Genomic DNA, 16,673 nt, shown 5'->3' with positions numbered 1-16,673 from the left:
GTTAACTATGACAGTGAATGTCGTGAAAAATCAGCCAGATCCAGACTACCTGGCAGGAAAGCAATGTCAGCACCATAGATCAGGCTCTATTCTCTAACAAAGACTGACCAGCCAGTGATTTCAAAAAGTGGTTTGTGCATCAGCCCAACCCTGTTGTAGGGGGCTGATAGCATTTTGCCAGCTGTTGGCTTCAATCTCATATTCTATCTGCAGTGCTTCAGAAAGGAAGCTGCTTCTGCTGATAAGATTAACAACAAAACTGGAACTGTTTTTCAAAGCTGATGTGATTTCAGAAATGGCTGGAGCACACACACACACACAACCCATTTTAAATTGGTAATATGTGGGGGGTTGCAGCCTTAACCCAGAAGAAAAAAATAACTGGCCTACATCTAGGCAGGGGAAAGCTGACCTTGATACACCCACATAGCATGCACCCAGCATTTGCTTTGAAAAAATAACTTCTGTGGGTGCAGGCTGCTTGCTGCTGCCTGCAGTTTTGAATGTCCTCCTGCTGAAGTATAGATGCAGGCTGTATGTGGACAGCTGCTGCCAGTTTTCATTGCGCTGCAAACCTCAGGAGCAGGGTCAGATCCAAGGAGTGAGCAAGGGCCTGGCCCACAGCCACAATGTACAGATGTCTTAAAGTCTCGTTTCCAGCCCTATTCAGAGCCCTCTTGGCTCGGCTCCACTCTGTCAATGATACCATTGTTCCTAACAAATCCTCCATCTTAACACCATGGGGCAGATCAGCAAAAGTGCCTGCAGTGAAGAGGCTTCTATTTTGTGGTATAGGGTGGGGAGTGTCAAATATTTTATGTATGAGGCAGATGGAAATTAGGTTAGAAAAGAGCATTGTGTCATCCGAATGGCAACAAGGGAACAGAGGCACACACATTGCAGCTCCCTTGTCGCGTGGCTCTTCTGGAGATTTCATCAGTCTGAAGCCTCCACCAGAATGGAGAGATAAATCCATACTTTCCAACATGCCTCCATGGCATCATAGAACCATAGTTGGAAGGGACCACGAGGATCATCTGGTCCAATCCCCTCCAGTGCAGGAGTCTTCCACCCAAGGTGGAGCTCAAACCCACAGCCCTGAGATTAAGAGTCCTATGCTCTACCGACTGAGCTATCCCTCATGGTCAGAGGGATGCAAGGACTGAGGAAGGGAAAGGCACAATCCCTCAGCACCATCCCAGAATATTTTTATGCCTAAAGAACAACTCAAATGGTGTCCCCTCTGCATGGGCTTCCTTGGCATCTGCACCATTCATACACCCATCCTTGACTTCATCATTTTGCTCTCATAGGAGAAAGCTGTTTCACCCCACCATAAGAGCTATCCTACCTCTGGTTCCAAGAGACGAACAAAAAGTACATAAGAACATAACCATGGTCAAAATAAAAAAAAATCCTTCCTGTAGCACCTTAAAGACCAAGTTACTTACTGAAGTGTATCTGAAGAAGTGTGCATGCACACGAAAGCTTATACCAAGAACTAACTTAGTTGGTCTTTAAGGTGCTACAGGAAGGAATTTTTTTATTTTGACTATGGCAGACCAACACGGCTACCTATCTGTAACTGGAACCATGGAAGGCACCACATTGAGCCGCATGAAATGGAAGTCCAGCAGTGTATCTGAAGAAGTGTGCATGCACACGAAAGCTTATACCAAGAACTAACTTAGTTGGTCTTTAAGGTGCTACAGGAAGGAATTTTTTTATTTTGACTATGGCAGACCAACACGGCTACCTATCTGTAACTGGAACATAACCATGGTTCAGCAGTAGAGCATCCTTTGTGCTCTACCACCCCAGAGAGCCCCAAATTCAATCCCCAGGATCTCCAGGCAAGACTGGGAATGTTCTTGGCCTGAAACCTTGGAGAGCTGCTACCAATCAGTGTGGATAATATTAAGCTAGATGGACCAAAGATCTGACTTGGTATAAGGTAGACTCCTATTTTCCTATGTGTTCAAAGTCCAAAGAGAGAAATAAAAGATGAAATTCCAATGAACAGAAACTAAGAGATACAAAATACTGCATGTCTTGCTTTCATTCACACTAGATGATGTCAGTCAGCACTGGCTAGGTCTTCAACCTAAGACAGAAGCATAGCTATAATTTAAAGATATCCAACAATACAGATTAATGAGCAAATGGGGACCATTTCAAATCAGGAGAGAGAAAGTACAGCTCAAGAGAGAAAAACTGATAAGAAGTCACAACATCAGCTTCACTGAAAAACTATGAGCAGCTTCCAGGGGAGGAGAAAGGAGAGGGAAGCAGGTGAGAACTGAAATATACAAAAGCACAAACAAACAAATAAATAAACATACGGTTTTGAGTTTTCAGAATTTAAGGGTCTGGATTAATTTGAGAAATTTACCTTCAATCTAATGTAAAACTTTTGAACAATAGGGACTGTTGCTGCACATGATACTGTATATGCATAGTTTTCACAGCAACAGAAACCAAGTATTATAAGAGTATGTGAAAGGGTAATTGATGACTTGGCTTGTTAGCCCATTGAATAAATGGAATAAGCAAGTGAATGGAACAGATCAGGAGCTTCCTCCACCTCAGTAATTCCTGACAATGGCTATTTATTATTATGACATCATCAAACTGGGAATGTGTCCATGTCCTTTGCACTTACAAACATCTATATATTTATACTGGGAGAGCACCTGGGAACCCTGTATATGTAGTGTTGAGTCCCATGATGGAAAAAAGATGGATTGGCCCTTTATGATAGTGGTTGCAGAAAAAGTTATGGAGCATAAGAGACAACACAGAGAGGTCAAATCTAAGACATCATTCTCTATTATTTGGTTTCCATTTGTCAAACTTGTTTTGCAGGGAGGGTGCATTGCAGTAATCCAGCTTTGAGGTTACCAATGCATGGTCTACAGCAGTCAGACTATCCATATTTTGTACCAGTGGATCAGCATCCTTCTGGATAAAGGGATAAATGTAAATAACAAATCCTGACAACAAACTGCGTGAAAAGGACAATAGTGACTTTGAAAAAGAATGGGAACCCTTTACAATAAATTTGCAGAAACAACAGAAGGAAATGGTCTCGCTGGCAGGATTTAAATAAACATTTACAATTTTATTTACAGAGAACAAGTAGTACAACAATGTGATAACATAGTATTGTAAATAAACAGCAGAATGTATCATCTGATGTAATAAACCAGAAATGGTAGTTGAGGGAAGTCAACGGGGGGGGGGGGGGATTGGAAAATGTATGTTCAGCAATGATATTGGATATTTGTTTTAAGAAAAGAAAATTAATAAAAATTATTTTTAAAAAACTGTAAATAAAAAATCCTGGACTCTTCATCTTAGTGATCTGAACAAGTTGGAGCAGCAGTTTTGTTTAAGAATAATGTATTAGTCTTAAGTTGACCATATCCTTTCCTCAATAGACTGCTGCCATTTATAATAATAATAATAATAATAATAATAATAATAATAATAATAATAATAATAGGTGCATACAAGTATGACAGTCAAAATCCAATATCAATTCATTGAATTTGACAGGGGTATGTCAAAATGAGGTCAAAATCACATGTGCCAAAGCCCACTGACAGCAAATTCTTAATATGAAACAATAAACCTGCCCAAATGGCTTGCCAAGAATACTTGGAAGTAGAGGAAGGATTTATTTCTCAGCGATGCTTTATACACTGTTGGATTAGGACCCAAATCCCAGTTCCTACACTGCTGTGATTCCTTTTGGCTGCAGTACAAATGCCTTCAAGTGAGTGATAATTTGACTTTGCTCTGCCACATTACTCCAATAACATGAAATCACCATTTGTTATGAAAAACAAAACCATCCCACCCATGCAGTATATGCCAGTAATGAACTGCTTTTTAAATTCCAGAATCACATGGGATTGGAAACGTTCAAATTCTGTAAAATAATTAAAGCTTGAGGTTTTTAGTTGGCTTATGAACTTTGGGAGTTACATATCACACTTTCTTCATAAGTTCTCTTGGGACTCAAGTCAGCAATATAATGCAAGCCAGCAGCCCTTGGATGAATTGTTCAGGATTCTCTTCTTCTTCTTTGCAAAAGGTTTAGTGTCATTTGCAAACACTTGCCGTATTTTTTGCTCTATGAGACTCACTTTTTCCCTCCTAAAAAGTAAGGGGAAATGTCTGTGCGTCTTATGGAGCAAATGCAGGCTACACAGCTATCTCAGAAGCCAGAACAGCAAGAGGGATTGCTGCTTTCGCTGCACAGCGATCCCTCTTGCTGTTCTGGCTTCTGAGATTTAGAATATTTTGTTTCTTGTTTTCCTCCTCCAAAAACTAGGTGCGTCTTATGGTCTGGTGCGTCTTATACAGCGAAAAATACGGTATGTCTTTCCTCGGGTCAACCATGTTTCAACCAAGCTGTCTCTAAGTGTCAGAACTGCCGGGGCGAGTTAACGCTGATGGGCAATGAGATGTGCCCCAAAGCATGCAAAGCCCAAAAGTCAAAGGGAAGCAAATAGAAAATGTGTTCTTCTCACAACTTTTCTTTGTGGCATGTATAGATCCACAAGTTTTTAAAATAAGAAGGCATTTTCAAGTGGGGCTTAATGGGGTTCATAGTGCTGCTGATGCCAAAGGTTTGGGTTCTGCTTATATCATCTCTTCTGGAAAGTATTTCCTTCCTGGAGCATCTTATGCAGAGCTAAGCAGGTCTCCCCTCTTATAACCCCAAAGATTAAAGAACTGTAAAGCTGCAGAGTCCAACTGTTTGTACATCTTCCTATAAGATAAGCAAAATGAGGACAGGAGAGAAGGAAGCTTTCTTCCTGGCTGGGAAATTGTGCAATGTTTAGAGTCAATGAAGAGATAACCTAGCTTCCTTGCCTAGCCCTCTGACAATGAAATCACCATTCCAAGAGGAAGATGAGCCAGAATCCCTCCCGGAGCGGGACCTGGCTTTCCAACCATTCAGAAACTCTTCGTGCAGAAGAGGTCAAAGCCTTCTGTCATTTGTTCCCATTCATATCCTACGTGTGTAGGAAGTTACCAGCAAATCACAGTGTGTGTAGCGCCTATGCAAAATCCCACAGCAATCCTTCCTATGTAAAGCTGAAATAGGCAACAGCCACGTTTGTTTCCAGTTTTCTGTTTCCTTAAACAAGCACTGGAAAGGAAACCAGATAAGGCAGGAAATTATAATGGAAGTGACCCTGTATCCAGCAGCTCAGAATCTCAGGCAGTGGTGGGGGGTGGGATCTTGTTAGCCCTGACACATGGAAACAGTACAGTGGATTTGTCAGTTTTGTTTTCCAAGGTACAGTAATTCTAGAATTAGATATTTGAGCTGGGTTGAGAGCCAGAGCATTTTCTGTGTCAACTAGCCAACGACTGCATGTCTTGGCTACCATCACAAGGAATTCTTCCCAGCCTGAATTATAAATGCCCTTTCTAAACCAACCTGTGCCAAGGCTCATTGCTGCCATTAAATGCCATGCCTTGCGTGTTGAGCAAAATGGAGCAAACCACACAGGTGACACAGGAAAGTTTTTAGGTTACCAGTAACAAACTTCCATTCTAAAACAAGATCCTCACTAGCAGTAGAATATTTTCTTCTTCTTCAGTACAGCTTCTCTTCTAAAAATTACCCTCTTCATCCAAAGGGACAAGTTCCTAGGCATAGTCTTTTGTCATTAATTACTTATATGTTTGTCACATTTTCAACCTTGCTATCTTCGGCCAAAGGGGAATTCTGTCTTTCTTTCAAAAATGCACACAAAGTTTAAAACAAATCTGTTTACATGTGAGGTTCTTCCTGAACTATGGCCAATGTTATTCTTAGAACCTCTCTCCATCTATTTTGTTATCCATCTGCATTGGATTTTCTGCTTTGCAGCTGCAGAGCTTAAGCATCTCGACAGATCATTTATTAATCAATTGGGCTGCACCAGGTGTCTGGGAACCTATTCAGAGATAATAGCTAATAGAGTAACTTCCTGTGGAATTAAATAGAGCTTGAACCTCCTCAATCCCAGCTATAACCACCACCAAAACATAAATTGTTAGTTTCTAACATACTCAAAGTATCTTCAGATGTACTGAAACGAAGCTCAAGTATGTGTTAAACTTACTTCAAAACACTAATAGTGCAATACTACACAAACCTACTTGGAAATAAGCTCCATAATAAAATTAAGAACAACAACAAACCAATAATCCCCCTCCCACAACACATTTAAAAGGGCATTGATTAAAAACAAATAACCAGAAAAGTAAAGAAAAACATACTAGTATAAAAATTATACTGGCAAAGAGCTAGCATTCTATGTTTGGAGCACTTGACGAAAGTCTCTACCAGTAGCCAAGTGAGGAGTTGTACTTATTACACATCACAGACAACTATGAGCCCTGTACATTTTCTCCTGCAGCCCCTTGCAAAGTTGAATGGGTCTGTGTTTAGAGGAATGAGGGGTCCAACTCAGGAAGTAAACACAATATATGTGTTCCGTTTTGCTAGCCTGTTGAGAGCAGGCCTTAGATGAAAATAGCACAGCATGGTTCCCAGGAGACACCTGGAAATTATGTCATCATGCTCAGAGTTAATCTACTGCTAATGTTTTGCTCAAGAGACTCTGCTTCTGCCAATTCTCTTCCACCACTCATAGCTTTCCCTTCACAATTCCACACAATCCCAAAACACCAGAAATGTAAAAGCAACTGGACAAAGGTCCTGTTTCTGTTAGGCTGCAGACCCAAACCAATTCTTCGGAGCAGACAACAGATTTTTGCGTGTTCAGACCTTTAAACCTCCCCCTTAAATAAATTCAGACACGACTCAAATTTTGGTTTGTTTTTTGGCAGAATTTAGGCCACAACTTTATTGATTACAGCAAGTGAGTGGTTGCATAGGCTCTGCTTCGACTAGCTCCTTGCACCATTGCAGGTAGCGCTGACTCAGGGCACCAGCATAGGTCAGTCTAGGGTGAACACCTGGATAAGGGGAAAGCCGGGAACAGGCTATCTCCACCACCCAAATGCCCCCCTGGACTCAGGTACGGGCACAACCCCTTCTCAGGGATTGATCAAACCATCAAGTCCCTGGATTCCTTTAACGGAATAACCTTCACATAGGGATGTCGAGACTGCTCTCCCATCCCTATCACCTGAACCAGAGCCTATCCACAACCTTACAAGTTGTGATGATTTGCTACGTGGCAAGCGAAACCCAAATGGCACCAGCCAATCAGCCAAGTGGGGAAAATTCCTGCCGTGCCCCTGTCCCAACGACAGAGGACACACGACAGCATAGCAAAGTCAAGCGCAAAACCCTAAAAATAAGGAGAGGTGGGCGGGTGTTCCGATGCACGAGCCAAACGAGGAAGCTCTGGGTATATATAGGTATATATATATGTCCCTTGATCCATTTAGCCTGCGTCCCATTGGCCTGATTAAACCCTGCATCAAGGGACCTACCAATTGGGTGTTGTGGCTATCCGATCATACCCACCCACAACACAGGGTTTGGTTGCCAGGTCTCACCTCTTTAAAGGAGGACCCGATTTCTCAGTTAAAGGGCATGTTGTGCAGCTAAAGCCTGACTTCATAACAGAGTATATTGAATACATTTAACGATACTCTAATCATTTCCCAAAAGCCAATGCAAGCATGCGGTTTCATGGTTTGTATTAGAAGCTGTGCCGAACAGAAATCTAGCATGTGTTTAGCAACGTAAGATGTGTCAATTTCTCTTCCCCTATCTCGCCTTAGCTGTTGGAACATGTTTAGCAAGTAGCATTTCAGGGCGGGCTGACTGCTCTCAGAAGGTTCCAGTCTGGCCTATTAAGACAAAATCTTTTCTGGAGGGGTTGGGAAGGCCTGTAGACTTTTTAACAAAGGCCTGCCACTGACTACTTGTAGGACTCGAGCTCTGCTTTCTTCACAGGACCAACATCAACTGCAAAGGATTGAGAGCATCCTTGTGATTCTGTGTATCCATCAGCCCTGTGAACCCAGAAGTGCTTAAAGTGATTAAAGGCACTCAGTCAAATTAAAGTAGCAATAGTCTTTCTTTCCGAGGAATGGAATTCCTTCTGGGTAGCTGAATAATTAGATAGAAACAGAAAAACAGTTTCTCCAATAGTGGCATAAGCCACTATGGCCTACACTGGCATACCCTCCAAGATTTCTCCGATGAAAATTGTTATGTACTGAAGTTCTCACCTTGGGTCAGCAGGGGGATACTGTAGATAGTTATGCAAATGAAGGATCGAAAGTGGCGTTCAGTGATTGGATAGTTTTAGAAAGTTGTTACAGTAACGAGGTACTGGAGCTCTATATAAGCAGGCTGACTGAGCCCTTCAGTTCAGTTCTGTTTTAGCTTACAAATAAAGAGCTGCTTTGGAAGAATCGCTGTGTCGTCTGATATGTTCACTCACAACTTAACAAAAATAGAGACATCCTACTCCATAATGATAATTTTACTATTTATCTATTTACTATTTGTCCTCTGCAAATATGATGAGCACCCCCCCCCTCATCCCCTATATTACAGTTACTTATAAATAAAACTATTTCTAATGTCTTTCATTCCGGAGAGTATCAAAGCAGTTTACAACAATAAATCATAAAACATACCCCTCCCCCAAAAAACCAATAAAATATTAACGTTAGTTACAGTAATCAGGGTGCTAAAAACTGGTATAGAAACAGCCTAGAAATGGCTGAGGAAATAGGTAAATTGTTGGGGGGGGTTGCAATTTTTAAAATAATGGATAGGTTTTTTAAGCACACTGGAAGCACCCAACAGTTGGTGCCTAGGCTCATCTCCAAGGGGAAGTCATCCCATAGAGTAGGTGCCCCCACAGAGAAAGTTATATTTCATACAATTATAACTTCTGCAGCTAATGCAATTAACATGGCTTTATCTATAAATGATCTAGAACTGTAGTTCCCAACAGGTGGTCCATCGAGCTCAGGGGGTCCACAAAACCCACCAGGGGGGGGGGTCCATGGCACCATTCACCTAACAAAAACAACCATAGAGATATCAAAATTTTCAAAAGTAGGTGGTCCATGGTTTGGCTTTTGAAAAATCGGGGGCCCACCATACTTAGCTAATTGGGATCCACTGGCCTAGAATGCAAATGATAACAAAAACTTGGAAATGTCTTATACTTCAGTCTCTTGGCAGTTGCCAACACCACCAGAACCCTCTGTTTTATTTGGCTGGATGGCAGCAACAACTAGGCCTCTCTCGCATAGGGCAGAGTCTTCTCTTTTGCAGAGTGCCTTTCTTCTGATCTATGGATTTATGTCACGGGTGGAAAACCTTTCCCAGCCCGAGGGTGGCATTCTTTTGTGAAGGGGGGGCACATATCAGTGGTGGACACAGCTCGAGACAAAAGTGGGCAAAGCAATAATGTGACCATTTCCTTCATAGCATTGGCTACATTGCAACTATGCAAAAGCCAGAAGTTTCTGCACCTATGCCTCTTCATCTTCGATCTAGTCAAGCAAGTGGCCTTTTAAAATGTGGGGTTTTTGAGGGGGGAGTTATTGGATTATTGTTGTTTTTATTTTGATTCTGTATTTTGTGGTTTTATATTTTGATTTTATTCTGTGAACCGCCCTGAGACTTCCAGATATAGGGCAGTATATAAATTGAAATCAAGCAATCAATCAAATAATTACAGTTTAAGGACACATAACCAGCCAAACAAAAGCAGTTGAAGAAGGCTCTGAGGATGGCATAGGGAGAGTCCCACAGACCAGCTAAAGATGCCTGTAGGGACATAACCCCTGGGCCTGACGTTACCTCTGATTTACATAATCCCATTTCTAGTGCCTAGGAACAGGAACAAGCTAGAGTTTTTGTGGTTTGTTTGTGTACGAGTTTCACAAGTCTCTTTTGGAGGCTTGCTCAACATCTTCTGCCTTTGCATTTTGACAGCTATACAACACCATAGCAGAAGATGTTCCACTAACTGAACTTTTATTAGAGGAACAGGAGTGCCCTGTTTGGAGTTCAAAATGGTGGATAACCTCTGCTTAGTTCACACAATAGATTAACAGGAGTGTATATTTAAATGTACCCTGCCTTTTTGTACAAGGTTACTTACTCATTCTTCTCAACATCCAAGATGAAGTTTCTTCCTTCAGCTGTTATTTCTACTTCCGCTCTGGGTGGGTGCTGCATACAACACAGAAACAATAGGTTTACACACACTCTGCATTTCTGGCTTACGACAGAATCAAGATATTAAGCAAAAGTTGAAAAATAATAGCAAATAGTTTATTTCACTGATTCTCAAACAGTAGACTTCAGATCACTTACAACCCAGTTGCTATGACTATTTACTTAGAAGCAAATCCAGAGGAGTTCAATAAGACCAACTTCCAGGTTGCAACTGGATTGCAGGCTTATTGGTCCACAGTGGTATACCAAGACCATAACACAACCAGAGAAGAACACTGGCAAACTATATCTGGAGCAAACCGTGATGAACGCCGAATTAAAATTCCCTTCCTGGGCTCCAGTGCAGCTGTAATGAATGGACTGGCTTGAATGTAAAGGAAAAGCAGGGCTAGAGAGTGGATAAGAACATATGAAGCATTTACTGGATCAGGCCAATGGCCCGTCTAGTTCAGCATCCTGTTCTCACAGTGGCCAGCCTAAGAGAAGTCCAAAAGCAGGACTTGAGCACAACAGCACTCTCCCCACTTGTGATTCCCACCAATGGGCACATGTGTACTGCTTGCAGCTGTGAAGACATGACATAGCCATTGTGCGGTTGACAGGAACTTGTAGATTTGTGCATGATGCATGCCACTGCGACGTTGGTTGGTCAAGACATTACTGTTCAAGACTGATTCAAAGGACAAGCAAAACACAATACAACGAAGTTTAGGAAATCATTGGCTGACTGGGAATGATGCAAACCCTAATAATGCCTATCTAACACCACCCAGCCTCCTTCACTGGAGGTTGGGTGGCCCTCTGTCAGGGATTCTTTAGCTGTGGTTCCTGCATTGTAGGGGGTTGGACGAGATGCCGCTTGGGTTCCCTTCCAACCCTACTATGGATATTACAGTATGTTCTCTCAGAAGCGGAACTTGGCTAATGATTCTCTGTGGTGGCTTACGAAGGCTGCAAGGTGGAAATTGGCAAATATTAGCTGAAGTGTCAAAGGCAGAGCAGACGAATGAGGCAGGAAGTCGCTATCACCTCCCCCCATGCACCCTCATAAAAAAGCAAACCACAACCTGTTAATAAGAAGGAAAGTGAGTAATGTTGGTTGTCCCAAGTAATCAAAATTGCACCATTGTTAAACATGTTCCCATCCTAAGTGTGGTCTATGAAGGAACCTAGCCCACACTGAACAGCAAATTGTTCAACCAAAATAGCCTCCAGCTTCTGCATTTCTAGTGCTTCCACCCACCCACCCACCCACACACACACACACACCCAATGGTTGCTACAACTTCCATGGAGAACACCATCCTCTTTTCCTATTCATATATCGACACGGTCCTTGACTATTCATAGCGGCAACAGGTGTGCCCCCCTTCTCATGCCTAATTTTAAATGATTTTTCCAGTTTCATTTTAGAGCATTCAGGAACATTTTTGAGAGCTTGCATGAGCAGGAGGAGGGAGAGAGCGCTTTGTGGCTAATGTGCAGGGCAGAGACTCGGGAGATGTGGGTTCAGTTCCCAGCTCGAGAGTTGCCTGTGCAATTTCTTTGTTGAGCAACTTGTTCCGAGCAAGAAAGAAGGACAAAAAAGAAATAGCAATGCCCTCTTGCCCTTATTGACACATCCTTCTTCGTCAACTCTGCAAGGGATCTGATAGCAAACGGGTCACAGAGCTGGCCCTTCCCTTTGATCAAAAGCACATTTGCATGGCCACACACATAGCAGTAGAGGAAAACTGATGCTTGCTTTGATTAAATCTCTGCTTCCCATCTGCCTGGTGCTTCCACACAGCCAAAACAGAGACGGCCAACAACAACTAGCTGAACTCCTCAGATAATTCTGCTGCACATCTGTGACATTTTTGTAGGAAATAACCGGGGAAGGGCTGTGGCTCAATGGGAGAGCATCTGTTTTGCACACAGTAGGTCCCAACTTCAGTCTCCTGTATCTCCAGGCAGGACCGGAAGTGTTCCTTGCCTAAAACCTTGGACAGCCACTGCCTGTCAGTGTGGACAGTCTTGAGCGAGAGGGACCCATGGTCTGTCTTGGTAAAAGGCAGCTTTCTATGTTCTTAACTGGATTGAAGTTGGAGAAACTCCCAATGTTGGCTTGGAGCAGGTGGAAGACGAACAGCACTATTGACTATATCCAATGCTAAGCATACAGAATCTGATTCCTGTGCATCATATAAGGAACCACATGGTACCACAACCAAGGGGGAAAGGGGAAGCATTAGTGAGAATTTGGCTGTGCACAGAAAAAGTTGGCAGGCATTTTTGAGGCCACAGCTCCAGCTTTTCCAGCTGCTGCAGTCTCGAGAACTGTTGCCTCTTTGTGTAGGCTAGTTCACAGCATGGTATCCTTATGTGACTAGAGGGGCTACAGATGCTCTAGTGTGGGGGGGGGCTTACAAGCTGCTTCCAAGCCTTTTGAGAACCAGATGGATCAACCCAGTGGTTTGAAATTGTCTTCCGCAAATCACACAGTCTATGTCTTGCTTACTCATCTTTACAAGATGAGTGGCCTACTTAGCAGGATGGGTGAACAGAACTGATGCACTGTTAACTAATGTAAACACTGATAAGGCTATCACACTCTTTTCCCCAGGCCCCATACCAAAAAGCCCTTTATCACCAGTGGTCATAAAGGATCTAAGGGAAGCAGCAAGAGGCACTAAGAAAACATAGTCACAAAAAGGCACTTGCAATACACAAAAGACCACTCCTTCTAAAAAAACACTTTCTCCATTAGCACAAATAGTATTTAAGGCCAGGTGCGCCTCTGCCAGAACCATATTTAAAAGCAATTTGCTGGTGCCACCAGCAGATACAATTCCCTCTGCAACATAGTGAAATGTAATAAATTCTAGAATTTCTAAATTCTGAGGGTGGTATTCAATGAATTTTTACTCAGAGTAGACTAATTTAATTAAAGAACATGACTAAGTTAGGTTTGTTAATTCCAATATTCATTTAGTTTTGATGCTCTTGCCAGATGATGACTCAAAAGGCCACAGAACATCTTCACACATACACCCATATGTGAGGGGGAAGGGTCAAAGTTCAGTGGCAGAGCACCTGCTTTGCCTGCAGAAGGTTCCAGATTCAATCCTTGGCACCTCCATGTGGGGCTGGCAAAAACCATTGGAATCTGAAATCCTAGAGAGCCACTGCCAGTCAGCATAGACAATATTGATTGAGCTAGATCAGGGGTCAGCAACCCGCGGCTCCGGAGCCGCATGTGGCTCTTTTACACCTTTGCTGCGGCTCCGGGGCGGATACTAGCGAGGGGAGGAGGCGCATTGTGCGCCCCGACACTCCTCACTGTGGTAGGCGCTGTACTGGCTGTGACGTTGCATGGGGGCGGTGTGTGCGTTAGTCACGCACCGTCCCGACGTCACCTTCCCGCCCACCCGCCCGCCCGCTACATTGTAAGGGGCATGTACGCTGGTCACTGCATTGAAAGGGGGCATGTACGCTGGTCACTGTTTTGAAGGGGAGTGAAGAACACACACACACAAAAAGGTAACTTGTTAATTTAACGTTTATTTCTATGAGGAGGAGTAATTCTGAGGGGTCAAAAAAGAAATAAAAATAAAAAGTGACAAAAAAGTTATTTTTATAATGACGAGTTTTGCGGCTCCCAGTTTTTTTCCCTTCGGAAACGGGTCCAAGTGGCTCTTTTTGTCTTAAAGGTTGCAGACCCCTGAGCTAGATAGACCAAAGGTATGACTCAGTATAAGACAGCTTCCTTCATTCCTCTTGGTATTGATAATGGGTATATGAGTTTATATGACCATCACTCTATCCAGCTTAGGCAGATTTTACAAGGCACTTCACAGCCAGACTGTCACTGCTATATAATTCCCACCCATGATCGTATCAGGAGGAGAATGGTTATTTGAAAGGGACGAGAAAGCACAGCTCGTTTCCTGTTATTGTGGCTAAGCAACCTACCTTATCATCGCCAGAGCTTCCATCTGATCGCCACTGAGGTATTATGATTTCATGGTGCACCTGGGAGTGGACTGCATTCCATGTCCCTGAGGAAACATAAATAATTGTTCAAAGCCCCAGTCTGAACTCTGAAAGGTCAAAGGAGAAAAGCAGCACACAGGGGGGGGGGGAAACCCCACCAACATCCTACTGTACCTATCCAAATAGCCAATGGTGTCTTTTACATACCCAGACAAGACTTTTTGCCAGTCAAAAGCAGCCTTTGTTCTTGAGAGCAGATTCATCAACCACTTTCCTCACCAATTCCATTCTCTGTTTCACAAGTATAACTATAATGCTGGCTTCTTGGCATGGAGAGATTAGACTGAGCTGGATTTTTGTGGATAATACACCCCCCCCCCAAAAAAAAAGCATTTGGGGCGTCATTTCACCTGGGTCCATTGCTGTCATTGTAGCTGATTTGGCACATGTGTTTTTTTAATGGTTTCTCCTTTTCCTGACTACATGGTCAAGCCAATCGGGGGTCATAGAGCTAGTATAAGCACATCAAAGCACCACACAGCCAGTCAGATTAATTTTTCCTTGAACCACACTCCCTCCTCCTACATTAACCCACAGAGTAACCGTGTTAAGGCAAATTTTGCTGAAGGCATATAGTAGCTGACCACAGATTGCTATATTTGGGGTAAGGTAAAAGGTAAAGGACACTTGGATGATTAAATCCAGTCAAAGGTGACTATGGGGTGTGGCGCTCATCTCGCTTCAGGCCAGCTAGGCATTTGTCCACAGACAGCTTTCCAGGTCATGTGTCTAGCATGACTAAACTGCTTCTGATGCGATGGAACACTATAACAGAAGCCAAAGCGCATGGAAATGCCATTTTCCTTCCTGCCACAGTGGTCCCTATTAATCTCCTTGCACTGGCATGCTTTCAAACTGCTAGGTTGGCAGAAGCTGGGACAGAGCAATGGGAGCTCATCCCGTTGCGCATATTCACACCACCGACCTTCCGATGAGCAAGCCCAAGAGGCTCAGTGGTTTAGACCACAGCGCCACCCACTCCCATTTCGGAGGCGGGGGAGTTAAGAAGGTATTTTCCCACAAGGTTATTCTGGCTGACACTTACAGGTGTGGTTTTGGTGAGTAAGTGTGATGAAATAAGCTTGTTTAAACTACGTTGCTTTGCTGTTTCTTATGCTACAGACAGTTCTGGGATGGTACTACATTTGTCCTGGTTTGTGTTTCTTCCTTATTTGTAGAATTTTGCTGATAGTTCTGCTTTATGGGCAAAATGAGCCTTCATGATAAGGAAGAAAGCTGTTCTAATAGGGGGCATCTCCAGCCTAAATGCTGTTGCACTCCAGCTCCCATCAGTCTCAATCAACATGCCCAGTGGTCATGGACTATGGAAGATGTAGTCCAGGAGTCAGCAAACTGGGGCCGGTCCACTGTCCCTCAGTCCTTGTGGAGGGCCAGACTATATTTTGAAGGGGGGGAATGAATAAATTCCTATGCCCCACAAATAACCCAGAGATGCATTTTAAATAAAAGGACACATTCTACTCATGTAAAAACACGCTGATTCCCAGACCATCTGCAGGCCAGATTTAGAAGGAGATTGGGCCGGATCTGGCCCCCGGGCCTTAGGTTGCCTACCCATACTGTAGTCCAACAACCTCTGGAGATCCCTATTCCTTGATTTACAGGCTTTTGCCAGAGTCAAGCACACTGAATCAGCAACTGACAATTTGGCACTACATTTACAGAACAATCCTAACCCATACCTCCCTCTGCCCCTTGCTGGTGAGGATTTGTGGCAGACAGTGGAGTGGAGTAGGCAGAAAGAGGATGATCAGTGCTGATCCATGCTGACCATTTCACCAACTCCAGAATGGCACAGGGAACAGGCCCAATGCAATTATGTGGTAGCAGAGGGACCCATTTGGGATCCAGTGAATTTGTCAGGTCAACCCTGCCCTCTCCAAACCTTCAAGTGTCCCATTTCAGCTCTTTCTGATGGCTCCAGCCAACAGGTACCCCACTATTCGGCTTTACTCCTCAGCCACATATTTGATGGCTGGAAAAGGGAGTCTGATGTTTTCGCTTCACCAGTGAGGAGGCTGCCTTGACTGTGAGAGCTGGGGGGAGGGGGAGTCTCCATCTGATCCAAGCCATCCACCCCTAATCTGGAATAAAGGAGGGTCTAGATTGCTCTGTTACTATGAAAGTAGCTGTCCAGCAATCCCCATCAGTGCAGGACTATGTAGCTGTCCCATACAGGGATTGAACCTGCAACCTTGGTGTTGTCTTGAGAGGGCTACCTTCAGAGGGGCAAAAAAGAGTAAACCTGAGAGTGCATACTTCATGCATCTGTGAAGTGGAGTTTGGATGGGGAAAGGGATTGACTGTGTTGTGAACTCTGCGCTTCCCACTCCTTTCCTTCTACTGTATAAAGATACTGCATTATATTGAGTGAGTTGGCCTCTATTTTGTGGGAAGGATTCAGCTGGATATTGGAAATTTAAGA

General features: G+C 43.4%; 1 protein-coding gene across 1 annotated transcript in view; it reads right to left on the bottom strand.

The window, feature by feature from the left end:
• Positions 1–16,673, bottom strand: part of ADAM19 (ADAM metallopeptidase domain 19) — a 55,317-nt gene that overhangs the window by 35,955 nt on the left and 2,689 nt on the right. The window contains exons 2-3 of the mRNA XM_081181112.1: positions 14,147–14,232; positions 10,116–10,186 (exon numbers count right to left, since the gene is read on the bottom strand). Coding sequence (XP_081037238.1) covers positions 10,116–10,186; positions 14,147–14,232 — 157 coding nt within the window. The remainder of the gene's footprint in view (positions 1–10,115; positions 10,187–14,146; positions 14,233–16,673) is intronic.

Source organism: Podarcis bocagei, assembly GCF_964188305.1.
Source record: "Podarcis bocagei genome assembly, chromosome: 2".
Classification (NCBI taxonomy): domain Eukaryota; kingdom Metazoa; phylum Chordata; class Lepidosauria; order Squamata; family Lacertidae; genus Podarcis; species Podarcis bocagei.
The sequence above is the reverse complement of the archived record's forward strand: the minus strand, read 5'-3'. Positions and strand labels throughout refer to the sequence as shown.